We start from the raw sequence: 18,722 nt of genomic DNA, 5'->3' as shown, positions 1-18,722 counted from the left end.
AATTGCTGTTATTCCCCTCCTCATTATTAAGAGAAACTCATTGCCAGTATCTTATGGTTAACTTCAATTGTAGTGAGACTTTTCAAAATGTGATTTTATTTGACTCAATAATTCCTAAGTGGGATTAGAGAGCTGGAAGAACTGCCTGGCCTTTGGTCTCTTAATGATTCTTTTCCTCTTCTAATTTTCTTTTCATTCATTCATTTATTTACTTATGGCTGCATCAGGTCTTTGTTGTGGCACGCAGGCTCTTTGTTGCGGTGCACGGGCTCAGTAGTTGCGGTGCAGGGTCTTCTCTGTAGTTGTGGCATGCGGGCTCCAGAGCATATGGGTTCTGTAGTTGTGGCTTGTGGCCTCCAGAGTGCATGGGCTCTGTGGTTGTGGCACACAGGATCTCTAGTTGTGGCGTGCGGGCTTAGTTGCCCCGTGGCATGTGGGATCTTAGTTCCCTGACCAGGGATCGAACCCACGTCCCCTGCATTGGAAGATGGATTCTTAACTACTGGACCACCAGGGAAATCCCTCTAATTTTCTCAAGTCTTTCCCCCGTCTCCTCATCCCCAACAGATACATGTATGCACAATTGAAAATGGATTGAAATCTGAATATATTTAACATTTTGTAGGGTTGAGAGAGTAGGGTGTGGGTGGGGGACTATATCTCTAAAAAAAGAAATGGCAGGAACTAGTAGACTATAGCAATCAACAGGGTTATTGAAAACCAGTTCCCAGCATGGATGTAAAAGCTCAAGTGCTCTGATTAAAGGGCTGTGCTATATATCTGTTAGTCTCACTGGGTCTTCTTCTGAGCTAAAGAGGAACATGGAACACATTGAGGGTAGAGATAAAAGGGGAATGGAGGCAATCAGTGGGCTAGGAAACAGGTGTGGGATACCCATCCTGAGTCTCTGGGTGAAAGTAGCCCCTCTGCCCCTTCTCCCCTTCTTCTCCTTTACCTGTGGATTTATGTGGGGCTCTGACAGGTCTCCTGGGCTGGTGCTAGGAGTCACTGCACATGCTTAAAGGTCTGGTGCTTTTGAGGGAAGGAGGACTGACCCCTGTCAGATAGAATTCCTAAGTTTTTCTGGTCAAAATACTGTCATCCCTTACTCCGTCTCACTCTTCCCATTCCCTACCCATTCCCCTCATTCAGGCTTGATTATACCTGATTAGGTCAAGTATAATAGCTTTCTAACTAGCCTCTTTGCTCCTTCTCTTTCTGTTATATGCTGAGCTTCAAATGGAGTTATTCATTGTCCCCTGAATATGCCCACTTCTTTGCTTGCCTGAAAGCTGTTCTCTGGACTTGGGACTCTAAATATTGTTACCCCTCTTCCTCGTTTACTTCATATTCCTCAATGGCAGCTATTGGTTTTGTTAATGTGGTATCTTTCCCAGTGCCCAACACAGCAGGTGGCTTTCTTCAGTGGGTACACAGGAAAGTGTGGTAGAAGGAATGCCTAGAATAGAGCAGGCAGGCTCTTACCTAATCCTCAGTAAATGCTTGTTGACTAGCCAGTTGTGGAAAGAGGCTCACGGTGTCCTGGATATGGTTACTTTGAGCCTTTGTCCTGATGGCTGTTCAGAGTACCTCTCCAACTGTAACAGGAAATCTTCCAAGTAGCATTGCTAGTCCTTGTACTTGGAGAGCACTGCTGTTGTGAATTCTGTGTACAGAGGTTGGTGCCCAGCTGTTGTCTGTCCTTCTTGAGAACTGGAAAGGAGACATTGGTTAGGTCACAGCAGATAAAATTTTGGAGGGTAGTTCTGGAATGTGATGGGAGCTATGAGGATAGCTGTTCCCAGAGGAAGACTGTGGAGTCTCTTGATCTGAAGGGCTTTAATGCAGGTGATGGATTTCCACCCTTGCTTGGAAGCCATGCCAGAGAACTCTTCTAAGGCCCTGCCCAGACTGTAGATTACAGCAGAGTAAAAAATCAGTTTGGAGAATATTTTTATTTTTTCTCATTTTGCCATTGTTTAGTCCTTTTAGAAAATGCGTAAATGTAATGACAATACAGACTGGTTCACTCTGTGTTTTGCTGCTTACAAAAAAGGTCTCCATTTGTGTTTCCCTTCAAAAAACATTAAGCATTGGTTCAGGGTTCAGCACCCTAGAGAGGTTTGTGCACATTTTTTTGTTGCTGGTTCAGTTCAAGTCCTGCCTTGGAGACAGGATAGATGCTCATTTGTGTGAGGCAGGGATCTTGCCAGGACTTGTTTGGGGTTTTTGAATAAAAAAGCAGGAGGATAGGGCTGTGGTAGCCATGGCAACTGTGCTTGTAAAGTCTCAGCTCTGACCAGCCCTGGTTAGGAGCTTGGAGGTGAGTGGCATTGCTTCCTGTCCCATATTCCTCCTATTCTTTCTGGTCTTGGAAGTGGGGGCCAGGGGGCTGGCATTCAAGCTGACCTTTCTGGTGGCCTACTGTGTGCCTGGAGTTGAGCCTGAGCTGTGGGCACAAGTAATTGGTCCCTGCCCTTTAGAAACTCGGCATAATTGGGAATTTTTACTCTTGTAAAAATTTCTTTTAAAAAACACATACCTACAGGACTTGATAAATAAAATGTCTTTGTTTCATTCTGGTTGACATTTACCTTTTTATTTTTTTTTCTTTTTTTTGCGGTACGCAGGCCTCTCAGTGTTGTGGCCTCTCCCGTTGCGGAGCAGAGGCTCCGGACGCGCAGGCTCAGCGGCCATGGCTCACGGGCCCAGCCGCTCCGTGGCATGTGGGATCTTCCCGGACCGGGGCACGAACCCCTGTCCCCTGCATCGGCAGGCGGACTCTCAACCACTGCGCCACCAGGGAAGCCCCGACGTTTACCTTTTTGGGGCTGTGTTTCCTGAAGCACTTTTAACTTCTTCTGAGCACTGACACAGTGTTTTCTCATTTATTCTTCACAACAATCTAACACATTAGTGAAAGCAGACACGATAGATTCTCGTCATTTGACACATAGGGCATGAATATTAAAAAATAAAAAGGAATTTGCCTGAATTTACCTGGCCCTCAAAGAAAGAGCTGAATGGGTAGCAGAGTTACAGTGCTCATGGTCTCATGGCCAGCTCTCATCTGAGCAGGCTGTGCCACGGCAGCCCTTGATTTTCTGCCATTGTGTCCAGGTTTGACTTGAAAGAACCTAGAAGTCCCTGGAGGGGGAGGTTTCCAGGCAAAAGCCTACAGAGACACCTCCCAAAGACATATAACTCCCAAGGCATCTGATGCCAACGCAGAAACCAGGGCACTGTGGCATGCATCTCAATTGGCCCTGTCTCCGCTGAAGCAGGGCAGTCGGACTGCACAGCAGGCTCATTGTGGGCACTATCCAAGGAGGATGCTGCCACTCTGAGCCCAGGAGGGCTAAGTTTCTAATCACTGGGCACTTGGGTGAGTTGGGACAAATACTGAGTCAGGCAAGATTTGTCAATAGGTGAAACATCTTTTCCAGTAGTCACAAATTGGCTGTGGGCTGAATTCCATATATAGATATGTTTTGTTTAGCTTTTGTATTTTAAAATTTGAATGCTTTCAGAGGGGGCATTTTTTTCTCAGCCCTCACCACTCCCTGTTGTCTTACAGATGGCCTTCCTTACTCATCTCTCTTATTTGCCTGCCTCCCATGGGCATTTGAGTTGGCTTCTGCATCTTGGATCAATATTTCTTACCTGCCCTTCTACCAGTATTCCTCTTGCCTAGGTGTTTGATGGCCTCAGGCTTTCTAGGCTCATTTTCTTCTTTCTACCCTACCCAGAACTGTCCTTCTGGGTTTGTGTGTAGGCTCTGAACTTAGCTTTTTCTTGGCCCTTAGGAATACTTGCTGTCACCTTGTCCTATATCTGATAGCCTAATTGCTGTCCTGGGATTCAAAAGAAGTACTGCTATATCCAAAGAAATTAATTTTTAAAACAACTTTATTGAGATAAAATTTATATACCATAAAATTCAGTAATTTAAAGTGTACCATGGGAATAATTCTCAAACCTCCTAGGGAATGTTGATAGAATAGATGGGTGGTTTCTAGATTATGATGTTTCATGGACCAGAAAACTTTAAAAGAAAGTTCAGACCAAAGTCCGAACTGGACCAAAGGCCAATTTCTTTACTTTGCTGAGTTAAGGGCCTTAACATAGAAACAACCCACTATCATCCACCATCATCATATCTCATTTTATAAAAGGACATTTTAACACTAAAAAGATAGAAATGATGTAATTTCAGAAAAAAAGAACTCTTTTTTATATTGGACACTTCTAAATTCCTTGTTTCCAGACCACTGGAATGAATTGCCACAATAAACAAACCACTCAAAACTCAGCTTTAAAACAACAGTAATTTCTTTTTGTATAGCTTTGACTCTTAGAACCATAGTAATAGTTCACGTACCCTTCATATGCCCCCAAATAAAAAATTGAACCAACCAGGATGTAGAGGAATGGAAACAACAAAGTGGAACACAGACACTAACAAATGAACCAAATTGATAACATAATCATACTGATGGGGGTAGGGAAGAATGGAACTAACCTAAATGACCTTGTGAAATGATAACTTTGACTAGATACTGTAAAATTAAAGACAAAGGAGCTGTATGTAAATGCTGTAATCTAGTTTGTCAAATGTGTTTCTCACAGGGGTATGGGTTAGCAATTTTGAAACTACTTTGTATGTGTACTAGTATTGAACAATAAATATAATATTGCAGGTAAAAAGAACCAGTTTTCTCACTGTTGGAGAAAGAAGTTGCAAATAAGGAAATGGGGGAGATGAACCCTGTGGGGCTGATTGGAATCTGAGGTATCAGTATAATCTTGTAGTTTTTAAGAGGTCCACAGACAAATAGATGTAGAAATACAGATGTGTATATGTGCATATATGTATACACACATATAAATTTCTTATCTCTGACCCAGAGAGTGCCCAGAAGCAATGACAACCTAGTAGTAATGAACACACCTATCATGCAGATCATGGTTTCTAAAGACTGTTCTTCAATAAAAAACTAGGACTCCTTGAAAAATGGTTGATTCCAGGGCTGGGAAAAGGAAAATGCAAGATAAACTTGGAGTATCTTATGGATCCAGAAAGTAAGGAAGTACTTGAAAAAAGAAAATGATGGGGGAAAGGGACTTGCCAAAGGAACACAAGAGCTAACCTGAAGGAGCTCCTAGTTGCCAAAGCTGAAATAATTTGAGCAACAAAATAACGATAATATTGTATTATAACTCATAGAATAAAATATCCATGAGAACATATTGATAAAGTAAATAATTAAGTAGATGGAGGAGTTTTTCCTTGTAGTGAAATTTCAATTAATAAATGTGTAAGGAAGGAGGGGAGTAGAAAATTGCTATTAGACTGTCTCCACAGTGGTAATTGTTGCAAACGGATCCCTCTAATGGTGTGCAAAGGTTTGAGGAAAAAGAGGATTTGTATAATCTTAGAATATTTCCCCCATGATCTTTTTTTAAACAATTCAGGGATTTTTAGTATACACACAGTATTGTGTAACCATCACCACATTTTCATCACCCCCAAAAGAAACAATGCTTATTAGTGGTCATTCCCCATTCCTCCCTTCCCCTAGCCCCTGACAACCATTAATTTACTATGTCTGTTGATTTGCCTATTCAGGACATTTCATATGAAAGGAATCATATGATATGTGACTTTTTGTATCTGTCTTTCAGTTAGTTTAATGCATTCAAAGTTCGTCCATGTTATAGTATATATCAGTGTTTCATTCCTTTTTTTTAAGTTACTGTGTATTTTATTTATTTATTTATTCCAGTTTTATTGAGATACAGTTTAATGATTTGAAGTATTTCATTCCTTTTAGTGGCTGAATAGTATTCTGCTGCATAGATAGACCACATTTTGTTTGTTCATTTCTCAGAGTTGATGGACATTTGGGTTGTTGCCACATTTTGGCTATTACAAATAATGTTACAGTGAACATTCATGTACAAGTTTTTGTGTGAACATATGTTTTTAGTTCTCTTGTGAATATACCTAGGTGAAGAATTGCTGGGTTCATATGGTAGCTCTTTGTCTAACATTTTGAGAAACAGCCAGACTGTTTTCTACAGTTTGGTAGTTTGCCATGATTTTTGTTTACCACAGTGGAAAAGCTCAGTATAGATTACTTTTGTTAGTTGATCAAGACCAATATCACCAGTATAAGACATGTTGACATCACGAACCTTTTGATATGATACACTGAGAAGAGCATGACATAATTTCTGTTCTTCTGTCAAGGTGGCATGATTTGAGTTTAATCATGACAAGAACCAGACAGTCCTGAATAACTGATAAGTATTTACTTCTTGAGGGTATCAGGGTCATGAAAGACAAGGGAAGACTGAGGAACTGTTGTAGAGTGCAGGAAACTAGGGAGAAATAACAACCAAAGGCCTTATGGGATCCTGGAACAAAAAAGGACCTTAGTGGAAACACTGGTAAGGTTTGAAAAGGATCTTTAGTTTGGTTACTGGTATTAATTTCCCAGTAACTGTCTATGGCTATATAAGATATTAACATTGGGAAAAGCTGTGTAAGTGATATATGGAAACTCTCTATACTATTTTTGCAAGTGTACATTTAAAGGTAGTTCAAAGTAAAAAGTTAAAAAAGGTATCCAGTCATTTATTCTTGTTCACATGTCTGCAGATAGGCTAGACTTGGCTGACTGTGGTTGGGCTCAGTTGGGTTCATCTCCAGTCTGCACTTTGGGTCCAGGTCTGCTCCATGGGTCTCTCATCCTTCTTGGATCAGAATGCTAGTAGAGCGTGTTCTTCTCACAGTGTACACAATTCCAAGAGAAAAGCCAAACACACAAGCACATTTCAAACATCTGTGGCACATTTCCTAACATCCTGCTGGCCAAAGCACGTCACAGGCCAAGTCCAAAGTCAAAGGTTGGGAAAGTACACTCTACTGCTAGTAGGAGGGACTGTGAGGTCACATGGTAACGGGGGTGGATGGAACAGAACTGGTGACAATGATGCAGTCTACCACCTATTTTTTCCCCCCTCAGGGAGCCAGGGTTAGGGAAATAGACACTGCAGTCTTTGCAGGCCTATTTGCCTTTCTGGATTCCTGTCTTATTTTCTGCTTGTCCCCTTCCCCTCTACCTCCCAATCCCTGCATGTATCTGGTGACTTTTGGCCTCTGTTTTGTTCTTCTCCAGTGTTCTGGTCCCTTCAGAGAGGCCCTAGAAGGAAGCAGGTCAGATCACACTCTAACTTGGCCTTTTTCCCAATGGGGTGAAAACATTTGAAATACTGTTTTCTGTTGCCTCTGCCACTGCTGCTGTGGCTGGTTTCATGTATTTTAAATGAGCGTAACCTGTATTTTAAGTTAATGTTATTGTGGTTGCTCTTGCCCCCTGTGGCGGCTTATGTGAAGGGATTAATTTTGGAATTTTCCCCAAATAAAATAAATGGATTCACATAAGATCCTAGTCTTTTCCTTGGCCAGCTTAGCACAGTCTAACCTGTTATGTTCTGAAACTTTTAAAGTCATGTACTTTTTCTCTTTTTTATTTCTAATTTCAAAAGTCTGAAAATTCAAGATATTATTATTACTGTTATTAGTACAATTACTACTAAAAATAACTATGACTACTAATTATTATGAATTATTATGAATCTACTTGTCCTAGTGAAAATCCTTGTTAGCATTTCCACACACCTCTAGATAAGCTAGGATTTTCTCTTTTCCATTTTTGATTTTTCACTTAATATATAATTATTGAGGGTTTACTATATGCTTGCATATGTGATAGACCCTGAAGATAAACTAAGATGTAACTATTGATTGTGGTAAGTATTATTAAGAAAAAGGGTCATGGCAGGGAGTTCCCTGGCAGTCCAGTGGTTAGGACTAGGTGCTTTCACTGCTGTGGACCCGGGTTCAATCCCTGGTTGGGGAACTAAGATCCTGCAAGCTGCATGGGGTGGTCAAAAAAAAAAGAAAGAAGGAAAGAGAAAGAAAACGGGTCATGGTGTTGTGTGAAAGCCTTTAGATGGAAGCCAGATCTGGTCTGGGGAAATAGAGGATGCCTCTCAGAGAGGAAGCGACTCTTAGCTGGGATTGGAAGAATGAAGAGATGGAGGCTGGGGTTGGAAGGAGCATTCTGGGCGAAGGGAACAGCAGGTGGAATGGCCCTGTGGTAGGAGGGAGCATGGTTCCTTTCATGGAATGGAAGAAGGCTAGTGTGGCCTAGAACATGGGGAACGAGGAGTGGACAAGTTTGAAGAGGCAGGCAAGGAGCTAGATACTAAAAAGGGCCTCATTGACCAGCATGAAGATTTTCATCTTTAAGAACAGTAGGAAGCCATCAAAAGGTTCGAGGCAGGGGAATAACATAGTCAGATTTGTGTTTTGAAAGAAAAAAAAAATCATTCATTGTAAAGAACAGTTTGATTAGGAGGTAAGAGGAGATAGTAGAGGCCAGTTAGAAGGCTTTGGCAGTATCCAGAAGAGAGATGGTGATGGTTCAGAGAAGGGCAGTGGTGGAGAGGGCAGAGAGAAAGGTATGCATTCAAGAAGAAAGAAGACATGTGGCAGGAGAAACACCAGCTTTGGGAGATTGGGTATATGGGGTTTAAAGTAGAGGGAAGATCAAGGATGACCTACTTAGCCTTCAGCCGGGAAGATACTCTTGTTGTTATGTTGGTTTTGGATCTCTCCAGTTGAGATAATCTCTCCCTTTCATACATTTGGAGATAGGATTTTTTTTTTTTTTTTTCCCTTGGCTGTGCTGCGCGGCTTGTGGAATCTCAGTTCCCGGACTGGGGATTGAACCTGGGCCACGGCAGGGAAAGCACCAAATCCTAACCACTAGACCACCAGGGAACTCCCTTGGAGATGGAATTAATGCTAAAAAAAAATTACCTCTTGCCCCATGATCATAGGAATAGGATAGAAGTTACCAGTTTCTTGTTCTTGCCAGTATTTGGCCTCATCTCTTCCCAGAACCAACTTCCTCAACCATTACCTTTATTTTCCTACCCAAACTGGGGTTCCAGTGGCACATCAAGACAGCAGCCGCCACAGCCCTTCCAGTTTTTCCAAGCTCTTCTGCTCCCTGCCTCCTGAATGCAGCCTGTCAGTTTCTGTGTCTGAGTCTTTGCACGAAAGGCACCATCTATTTGGGATTCCCTTTATTCCCAGTCTGGGTCTCACTTTTTGCATCATTTAACCCCCAATCAGGGAGCCTCCCCAGAGATAGGTTTCCCCATTCTACTCTGAACATACCTTTTTAAAAAATCCTTGGGGCATTTTGGATGGGTTTGAGGTTAGAAGTGGATCATTATACACATACACTCAGGTACTCAAGTTCCCTTTTAGTTCTTAGGCAAAGATATAGAAACTCCCTGCTGAAGTGGGATGGCAGGAACAGAACAGTTTGTCTTGGAGTGGTGTTTCCCCAGCTCCTCGGTTCTCTGATGGAGGCACAGTGGTTGGTGTAACTTGGAGTTTGCTATGATCCTGCCAGAATTGAGAAAACTTGAATTCTTGCTACATCATTACTCTTTTATGCTCGGGGTTTACCTCATCTTTCCAAGATAACTTGTGCTATGCACTTCGCTTGAAGGAATTTTTCACATGCAGTGTCCCTCCAGGTACTGTATAGGTCATAAGTCTTCTCTCTTCTTGGCTTTTAGGTCATGCTGTTCCTGCAGGATCCCATGTGCGGCTGAATCTCCAGACTGGGGCAAGAGAAGTGAAACTCCAAGATGAGGACAAGCTTCGAAATAATTTGAAAGGGTTGAAAAAAGGCAAAAGGTATAGTGTCAACCCTAGGGACTGGGAGACTGACAGCATTGACCCTGTAATACTGAGAGTAATGACAATGTATTGTTTCTTACCCAAATACACATGGCTTTAAATTTTTTGAAATTTAATAGCTTAGAATTTGTGATAAATCTGTCAGGGTTTTATGGATGTTTACTTCTATGGTCTTTGGAAAGAAATAGTTTGCAAAGCAAGTTGATACTTTAAAAAAGGCTGTAGGGGGAATGCTTAACCTGCTTTAAAAATGAAGCCATTTTTCCCAGTACTTTAAGGGTACCCATTTGAATCTCAACAATTAATGCACTGATTACAGATGAGTCATCTATTCATTAAAACAGGCCTGTTAGGCCTTCTGCTTTGCAGTAATACTTCCTTGGTGAACAATAAAATTGCATTTTAAAGTCTTTAATTCAGACCAACTTTTCCTCTTGTTAGTCTGTATTAAAACAGGCTTTCAAAAGTTCTCCAATGGTAAGAGTTGCCTTATTTTTTAATAATCAGTTTAGATTATTTGCTTTTGGGCAATTCGTAGTCTCTATTTTTCTGTTTTTTGCCTTGAATTACCAAGTTTTTTTGCTTGCTATTTCCTGTGTAAGGGAGAAGGAGGTTGAGGCATGGGGTTGCAGGGGCTGCTGGAATTGTGCAGTTTGAAAGGTCCGTATAAATACCAGCCATGAAGTGTCTAATACAAGGACCAGCAAATTATGGCCTGAAGCAAAATATTGGGACTACTGCCTTTTTTTGTATGACCCAGAAGCTAGGTTGTTGTTAACATTTTTTAATGGTTGAAAAAAATTGAAGAAGAAAAATATTTCATGACTGAAAATTATTTGAAATTCAGATTCTGGTGTCCATAAATAAAGTTTTATTGGAACATAGCCATGCTCACTCATTTAGGTATTGTCTATGGCTGATTTCTTGCTACACTGACAGAGTTGAGTAGTTAGGAAAATCACCCCATAAGGCCTACAAAGCCTAAAATATTATCTGATTATTACAAATAGTTTGCTGTCCCTGTTCTAATACGAGCATATCTCGTTTTATTGTGCTTCACTTTGTTGCAGTTCACAGATACTGCGTTTTTCACAAATTGAAGATTTGTGGTAACCCTGTGTCGAGCAAGTCTATTGCTACCATTTTTCCAACAGCATTTGCTCACTTCATGTCTCTGTGTCACGTTTTGGTAATTTTCACAATATTTCAAACTTTTTCATTAATATTTGTTATGGTGATCCTGTGATTAGTTCTTTGATGAATAGATCTTTGATGTTACTATTGTAATTGGTTTTTTGGTTTGTATTGGTTTTTGTCATGTATCTTTTTTTTTTTTTTTGCGGTACGTGGGCCTCTCATTGTTGTGGCCTCTCCTGTTGCGGAGCACGGGCTCCGGACGCACAGGCTCAGCGGCCATGGCTCACGGGCTTAGCCGCTCCGCAGCATGCGGGATCTTCCCAGACCCGGGCACGAACCCGCGTCCCCCGCATTGGCAGGCGGACTCTCAACCACTGCACCACCAGGGAAGCCCTGTCATGTATCTTTTAATTAAGGTACCTACTTTTTTTTAGACGTAATGCTGTTGCACACTTAATAGACTAAGTATAGTGTAAACATAACTTATGTGCACTGGGAAGCCAAAAAATTTATGTGACTCGCTTTATTGCAATATTCACTTTATTGCGATGGTTTGGAACAGTGACCTCAATATCTCTGAGATATGCCTATTTATGTAAGTATTGGGAATCAATCATGGATTACTGAGTGGGGTTAGTGTTACTCAGTCCTTGGATTTTTATTATTTTAACAATATTTTGCAGTTAGATATGAGGCAGAAAGTTACCTTAGAGACCCAATTTTTACCTGAGTCTTTTCTTTTATATACCTGGCAAAAGGTCATCCATCCTGTCCATGTGGCACTCACAAGCCCACAAAGTAGCTTATTCAGATTTGGGCATTTTTCACTGTTGGAAAATTCAACTTTATATTATGATAGATAAGGAGCTATTTGTCATCCTTATAGTCACTCCAAAGTGGGAAGGATCTTTACTTTCCCCCATCTCTCCATATAGGCCTGAACCTGGATTAACCCAGGTTATATGATGATTATTTTCTCAGAACCATCGAAGAAAGAATCAAATCTCGTTGTTGTAACCCCTGTCAACCTCCCTCCATCCCTAGCATGCTTATACATACATTTTTCAGTGTCTCAAAGTACTTAGAAAGTCTTTTCTCACATCTAAGTCAAGTCTTATTTTCTGAATAAGAAGACTATTTTTTCCTGGTTTAAGACTATTTTTTCCTGGTTTAGGAACTTGATGAATTTGGAGCTTTTTATTTGTTGGTTTTAATACTATGGGAAGTGATTTCTCCAATACCTGACCATAGATCATCAGTAGGAGCACTTATCGCTTTGTCTGTTGCTCCTGTCTTTTTATACTAGAAAGCAGAGCCATCCATGTGGTCTGTAGTAGAGACATCATAAGAGAAGAATATTCGTCCCTACTCCTGCCTCTTTGCTTTTCTCCTTTGGAACGTTTCTGAGGGCTCTGCCCTGGAATAGCCTCCAGGATATGCTGGACATGTCTTCTTCCTTCTCAGCATTTATAGCCAGCAGCAAACCTGTCTGAACAGAAGCCCAAAGGCGTTGACAAGGTGGTGTGGGTGTTCAGTGCTGTGAGCTCAGTGAGTCTCTGATTGCCTTTGGTGGTGACTTCCTTCTCATGGAGTGGACTTCATCCTGTGCTCCTTTAATTCCACTTTACAGTGTCTTCCTGCCTCTTTAGTTCTGGAATGGGAACATAGGCCAAAGGGCAGGGCTAATTTTCAAAATTGTTATAATATTTTGCTTATTGACTTAATTCTGTTTTGGGGAACAAGATCCACAGCTTTCCATCAGATTGTCAAAGAAGTTGGTGATCCCACAAAGTTAAGAACCACTGGCTAGGACTTCCCTGGTGGCTCAGTGGTTAAGAATCTGCCTGCCAGTGCAGGGGACACGGGTTCGAGCCCTGGTCCGGGAAGATCCCACATGCCGCGGAGCAACTAAGCCCGTGTGCCACAACTACGGAGCCTGTGCTCTAGAGCCCGCGAGCCACAACTACTGAGCCCGAGTGCCACAACTACTGAAGCCCACGCGCCTAAAGCCCGTGCTCTGCAACAAGAGAAGCCACCCAATGAGAAGCCTGCAAACCGCAACAAAGAGTAGCCCCTGCTTGCAGCAACTAGAGAAAGCCCGCACGCAGCAACAAATACCTAAGGCAGCCAAAAATAAAAATAAGTAAATTAAAAAAAAAAAGAACCACTGGCTAGAGAGAGATGGGAATAGTCCATTCAGCCTAATCCATGGCAGCTTCTCCATTAGAGCTGCTGGATGTGTGACTGGCCACACTGCTACCTAGAGCTACAGTTCCTGTGGGTTCTAAAGCCTGGGAGAGGTTTCCTGACTCTGACTTGTCCCAGAAGATTCTCTTGGCACTACCTGAGTTCAGTGTATAGTTGGCTCTCAGCAGGTTTTCCTCTTCCTCTTTGTGTGTTAGGTATTGCCGTCTCCACTGGTTTTAGTCTGTATCCCTGTCAATCTCTCCATAGTACATCTCTATTTTTGCCTTGGAACAACCAGATTTTTGAGTCATCCTCTTATGTTTAGAGGGATAAGGGACAAACTGCATCCAAGTTGTTTCATTTTGGGTTGAGCATTTACCACGGTATAATATGGTAAGTAGTTAAGGGAGTGGGCCAAGGACAGGACCATTTACTTACTCCATTCATTCATTTCACAAAAGACCTATTGAGTGCCTATGTGCCAGGCACTGGGGATACAGTAGTAAACAAAACAGGCAAGATGCTAGCTTTATTGAGGTTGGCAGGCAGGAAAAGAGAGAAATAAGTATGCAAGTAAGGTAATTACAGATTATAATAAATACTAGGGAAGAAATAAGGTGATAAGTCCCTGAGGGAGGTAACTGTAGATAGGATGGTTTGAGAAGACCTTCTCAAAGAGATGTTTGAACTGAGACCTGAAGTATGAGGGGCATTTAGTCATGCAGAGGGTTAGTTTTATAGGTTTATGGTTAGAGCATTTCAGGCAGAAGAAACAAGAAGATTTTCTGGCTTTGTTAAGGAAAGGGCTTTGTCAAGTTCAAGAAACAGGAAAATGATCAGGTTGACTAGAGGGTAGGAGAAGGAAGAAGACTAATATGAGATGAGATTGGGAAGCTATGAGGGGGCTAGATCATGTGGAATTTTGAGGAGCATGTTAAATGTTCTTCATTTAAGTAGAATTGTAATGGAAAGCCATTGGAGGATTTGGGGTGGGAGCGTCATTTAATGCAATGTAGTTTAGCAAGATCATTCTAGTTGCTATGTATATGGAGGATAGATTGAAGGTGGACAAAAAAAGATGCACAGAGACGATTAGAATGTCATTTAAGTGGATCAGGCAAAACATAATGGTGGCTTAGTCTATGGTGTGTGAAGGAGAGTGGATGAATTGGAGATTTAATTTGGAGGTAGCAGCAATAGGACTTGCTTACGACTTAGATGTAGGGGTTGGAAAAAGGGTAGGGTTAGGGGTTCAGGGTAAAGCCTCATTTGGGATTTGCACAACTAGGTACTTGAAGGTACTATTTATTGAACTAGAAAAGATTGAGAGAGGGACAGTTTTATGGGGAGAACTATCAAGACCTATGTTTTAGATGTAATAAGTTTGGGGTGGCCATTAAATATCCGAGATCCAAGATATATCAGTAGTTGTACAGGAGTCTGGCTGGTACTCAGAGAAGAGATTTGGGTCAAAGATGTAAATTTGGGCATCACTGCCTGATAGATATTTTAAAATATTTAGGTGAGAGGGTAGAGATAGAGAAGAAAAGATTGTCCAGGATTGAACTCTGAGGTGTTCCAGCATATAGGATTTAGGTAGGAGATAAGGAACCAACAAGAAGAGACAGAGAAGGAGTAAGGAAGAGGAAGAACCCAGAGAGTGTGGCAACAAGAAGCCGGGAAAGGAGAGTGTTTCAAGGAGGGAGGGGTGAACTGTGTAAATGCTGCTGAGTGGTTGAGGAACATGGCACTAGTGAAGAGTCCATTGGATTTGACCATCAGTTACTGGGAATTTTGATGAGAAGTTTTAGTGGGGTTGTGGGAATAAAATCCAGGTTAATGCATATGGCAACGTAAATAGCATTCAAGGAGGTGTGGATAGTGAATGAAGACAATGTGTTCATAAAGTTTTACTTAATCTGAACAGGAGCAGGGAAATGGCATGATAATTAGAGACTGTGGAGTCAAAGGAGTGTTGGTATGCTGATGGGAATAATCCAATCAAAGGAAAAATTGATGATGCAGGCAGGTGGGAGTGGTATAATTATGGGAGTTAAAGCTTTTGAAAAGGCAAGTGGGATCTCTAGCCTAAGTTCAGCAGGGGCAGGGACACTGTCATCCATTCCAATAGTAGAGAAAGCAGAAAATACAGATTTAGGTGCAGGTGGTGTATAGAGTGGATGATGGAAAGGTGAGGGAGTTCTTGATAACATCTGTTTTTCTCAGTGAAGAATAAAGTGAGAATAGCAGCTGAGGATAGTTGTATGTGTGCCTGTGCATGTGCACACACTCATGTGTACCCACACATGTGCACACTTCTGTGTGTGCAGTTGGGGCTGAGAGTGGGTGATGATGGATAGCCTGAAGAATGGGACTTTAGGCAGTAAACAGATATACAGACATGACGGGATTAATCCTGACCAAGTATTGGAGGAAGGAGGAGATAATCTGCTCAAGTTATAGCCCTAAATACGTAACTCCCTCCTAGGGGTAAGGGTCAGGGCAGTGGCATCCTCTTGCAGCTGGCAGTGGGTGATTCTCTGACAGGAAAGGGGTTCTCTTTCCTACCTTGTAGGGTTGTGGTAATGATTTGAATGAAATATTACTTCTAAAGGGTTAACATAGTGCCTGACACATGGATAAGTGGTCTGTAAGTGGGAGTGATTAGCTATTATTAATTAGTTTAGGAGGACTGGGGTTTAAAGAAGTCAAGTGTTTTTCTGAGGGCCCTAAGGGGTCTCTAGGATGAATCAAAGACTGAGTGAGTACCTCTCATGAGACCTGAGGCTGGCTAGGATCTTGGACCATGAGACTGATGTACTCATCTCGCCTGGAACAGAGAGTAGTCCAGTAGCCCCTTCCTCCCCAGCCTCTGATATATCTCCAGGGATATCTGGATTCCTCCCTCCCCCTGCCCTGCCAGCTGGACAGTCTTGTCATGCACAGCTCACTTTCTACGCTTCCCTTAGTCTGTATGTACCACTCTTTTTCTTACCTCTGTTAACTGAACTGAAGTGAGTGCTGGTGGCAAAACCTGCCTTCCACCCCCTCACCCCATGAATACCTTCTCTGCAGTCAAGATGAATTGTTGTGGCTTGGATCAGCTCCAGGGCTCTTTGTGAGGATACCACTCTAGTCTCTGCCAGGTTCCTGACATTATGTCCACATTGGTTCCTTTCTTCCCTGTCCTTGGAGGCTGGCTATGGAAGGTGGCTGGCCTCGATTTTAGTTCTCAGTATCTCAAACTCATTCCTTTGTCAGGTTGACTCATACCTCCTGCATGTACTCTGTGCTCAGGGGTTGGTCTTAAGGGTATGAATTTATCCAACCTGTTTTTGTAAAGATAGACTGAGCCGTCAAATCAGGTCAGGCACACACTTGGGGGGCTCAGGTCCCTGTTGGTCTCTTTCCTAGAAGAATATAAATAGGGTATATGTTATTTCCTCTGTCTGTGCCCAGCATCCTCCAGGAGGTCTTACTCTGGCACGTACTGAGAGAGCAGCATCGCACAGTCATTCTAGACTTGTTCTGCCCAAGTAGCTGGTTGAGAGCTCTCTGTCCATGGTGGGCTTCTGTCTGCCTTATGCCATTTTCTCCTCTTTCATGAAGTGACTCCATCTTCAGCTCTTTCCTCCTCTAGCTTCAAGGTGAGATCACCCTGTTAGACTTCTGGTTGACCCACGGCAAAGTTAGGATAGTGTGCTCTGAGTTAGAGCTGGCCTGGATTAGCTGGCTTTGGAGTGCCAGCCACCCAGAGGGGTTTTCTTTCTTGGGAAAGATGGTGCCCCCCTTGTGACTCTCAACTTCTCTTTGGACAGGCTGGACATCAACACCAATACCTATACATCTCAGGACCTCAAGAGCGCACTGGCAAAATTCAAGGAGGGGGCAGATATGGAGAGTTCAAAGGAAGACAAGGTTTGTGATGTTGTTTATAGTGAGTTCATGTCATCCTGCAGAATGGCCTTGAAGGGAATCACTGTCTCCTGAAGCTTTAGCAGTGAACATGGGATAATAATAACAATAATATTATAAAATAATTTAAAGAGCCAAGTAAGTTAATGCCAAATAAGTAACCCTTTACAGACTCTTAAAAAAAACGCTGGGAACTTTTCTGTCATCGTTTACATTAGAATCCAACTTCCCATTACATATTTGGGAAAACTGAAGCACAAAGCAGAGAGAGCCATACTCTGCATTACCACAGACATCAGTGAGGGGAATAGAGATTAAAACCCAGATCTCTTCACTTATACTTGGATTAGGCACAAGTTTAAAGGACAGAGGACCTAGACCAGGAAGGAAGGGGCCCAAGTCCTTTGAACATATAGCAAACCTTTTCCAGACCTCAAATTCCTTAAATGTACAACAGATGGCTGAGGTTTCCTCCAGCTCTAAATTTGTTTATAAGCTAAGGGACTGAAAAGGAGAAAGAGGCAGAATTGTAGCCCCTTGGTTACGCCTCTAATGTCTGGGATGGCTCATGGATCCCGACCTATCAGAATGAAGTCTTATTCTTAGATGGATCATGAGCTCATGTGATAGCCAGAGAATGTTGCAAATCAGTTTTTACATTTCCGCTTGAGTCCTGTCCTTGAAAGAACCTCCTCCAATGTCTGCCTTGCAGACCTTTCTAAGTTCTCCCTCCCCCTTCTCCTCTTCACAAGCCCCTTTGCTTTGTATTATATTTCTCTGCCCTCACCCCAGAATTCTGGCAGTATCTTGGAAAGGCAACACCAGGTTCTTGACAGCCTGTGTGTTAGTGGAGGAAGCTTTAGGTCCCTCAGATCCTTCAGAGCTAAGTATTTCTGAGACAGATGGACTGTGTGTGTGTGTGTGTGTGTGTGTGTGTGTTGGAGAGGACCTCAGGAGGAGGTGTTAATATGCAGGCCAAGTCTCCATGTCTTTACTCATCTTACCAAAGTCTCATCTCCCAACGTGGAGAGTGTATGTGGTATGAGAAGGTGAGTAGCAGGATGGCAGCAATTGTGGTAAAGGAAGGTGATGCATAAAATTATATCCCACTGCAGGTGTATTAACTGTGTGGGTGGAGAGGTGTGAGGAAAAGCAAATCCCCTACCTGCTGAAGGTGAGGCCAGCAGAGGAGAGCAGTGCATGCTTAGGTGCCTGGAGCAGAGATTGGTATTCCTGTGACCAGGGGTTGGGTTCATTCCCACTCATTCTCTCACCATGAGCTCCACATGGAGCAGATGGGAACATAAAAGTTGGCCCCTGTTCCATGTTTTCTCTGTGGGTGGAAGACCCACTGCACCCCTGTCTCTTCTCTTTGCTCTCTTTAATGACATTCTTACCCCTAATTCAGTTAGTGTAGAAAAGTATGAATATTATGAAAATATTTTTTAATGTAAAAGCAAGAGATTATTTAAGTTTTCAGTTGCTGTTTTTTTTGCTATTAAAAATAATTCTTTCCCTGTGCAAGGGGAGATCCCAATAATGGTAGCCAAATATGACACTCCTGTACCAGCTGATTTGAGTCAGCTGCCACTTCTGACTTATGGCTGCCACACTGTTTCTTTACTTCTGTGGCACTTAGGTTGTTAGCTCCTTCACTGAGGTGCTGGGTCCTAGGTTCTTTTTCTCATTTTCA

At 42.3% G+C, this 18,722-nt stretch overlaps 1 protein-coding gene across 6 annotated transcripts in view; it reads left to right on the top strand.

The window, feature by feature from the left end:
* The window catches only part of SIL1 (SIL1 nucleotide exchange factor), a 296,046-nt gene that overhangs the window by 197,065 nt on the left and 80,259 nt on the right, over nt 1-18,722 (top strand). For all 6 annotated transcript variants that reach the window (XM_073801853.1, XM_033853230.1, XM_073801854.1 and 3 more), the window contains 2 exons: nt 9,667-9,787; nt 16,933-17,032. In XM_073801853.1, the coding sequence (XP_073657954.1) occupies nt 9,667-9,787; nt 16,933-17,032 (221 nt within the window). The remainder of the gene's footprint in view (nt 1-9,666; nt 9,788-16,932; nt 17,033-18,722) is intronic.

This window comes from Tursiops truncatus, chromosome 3 (assembly GCF_011762595.2).
Source record: "Tursiops truncatus isolate mTurTru1 chromosome 3, mTurTru1.mat.Y, whole genome shotgun sequence".
Lineage (NCBI taxonomy): Eukaryota > Metazoa > Chordata > Mammalia > Artiodactyla > Delphinidae > Tursiops > Tursiops truncatus.
Note: the sequence above shows the minus strand (reverse complement) of the source record. Positions and strands in the feature narration are given on the sequence as shown.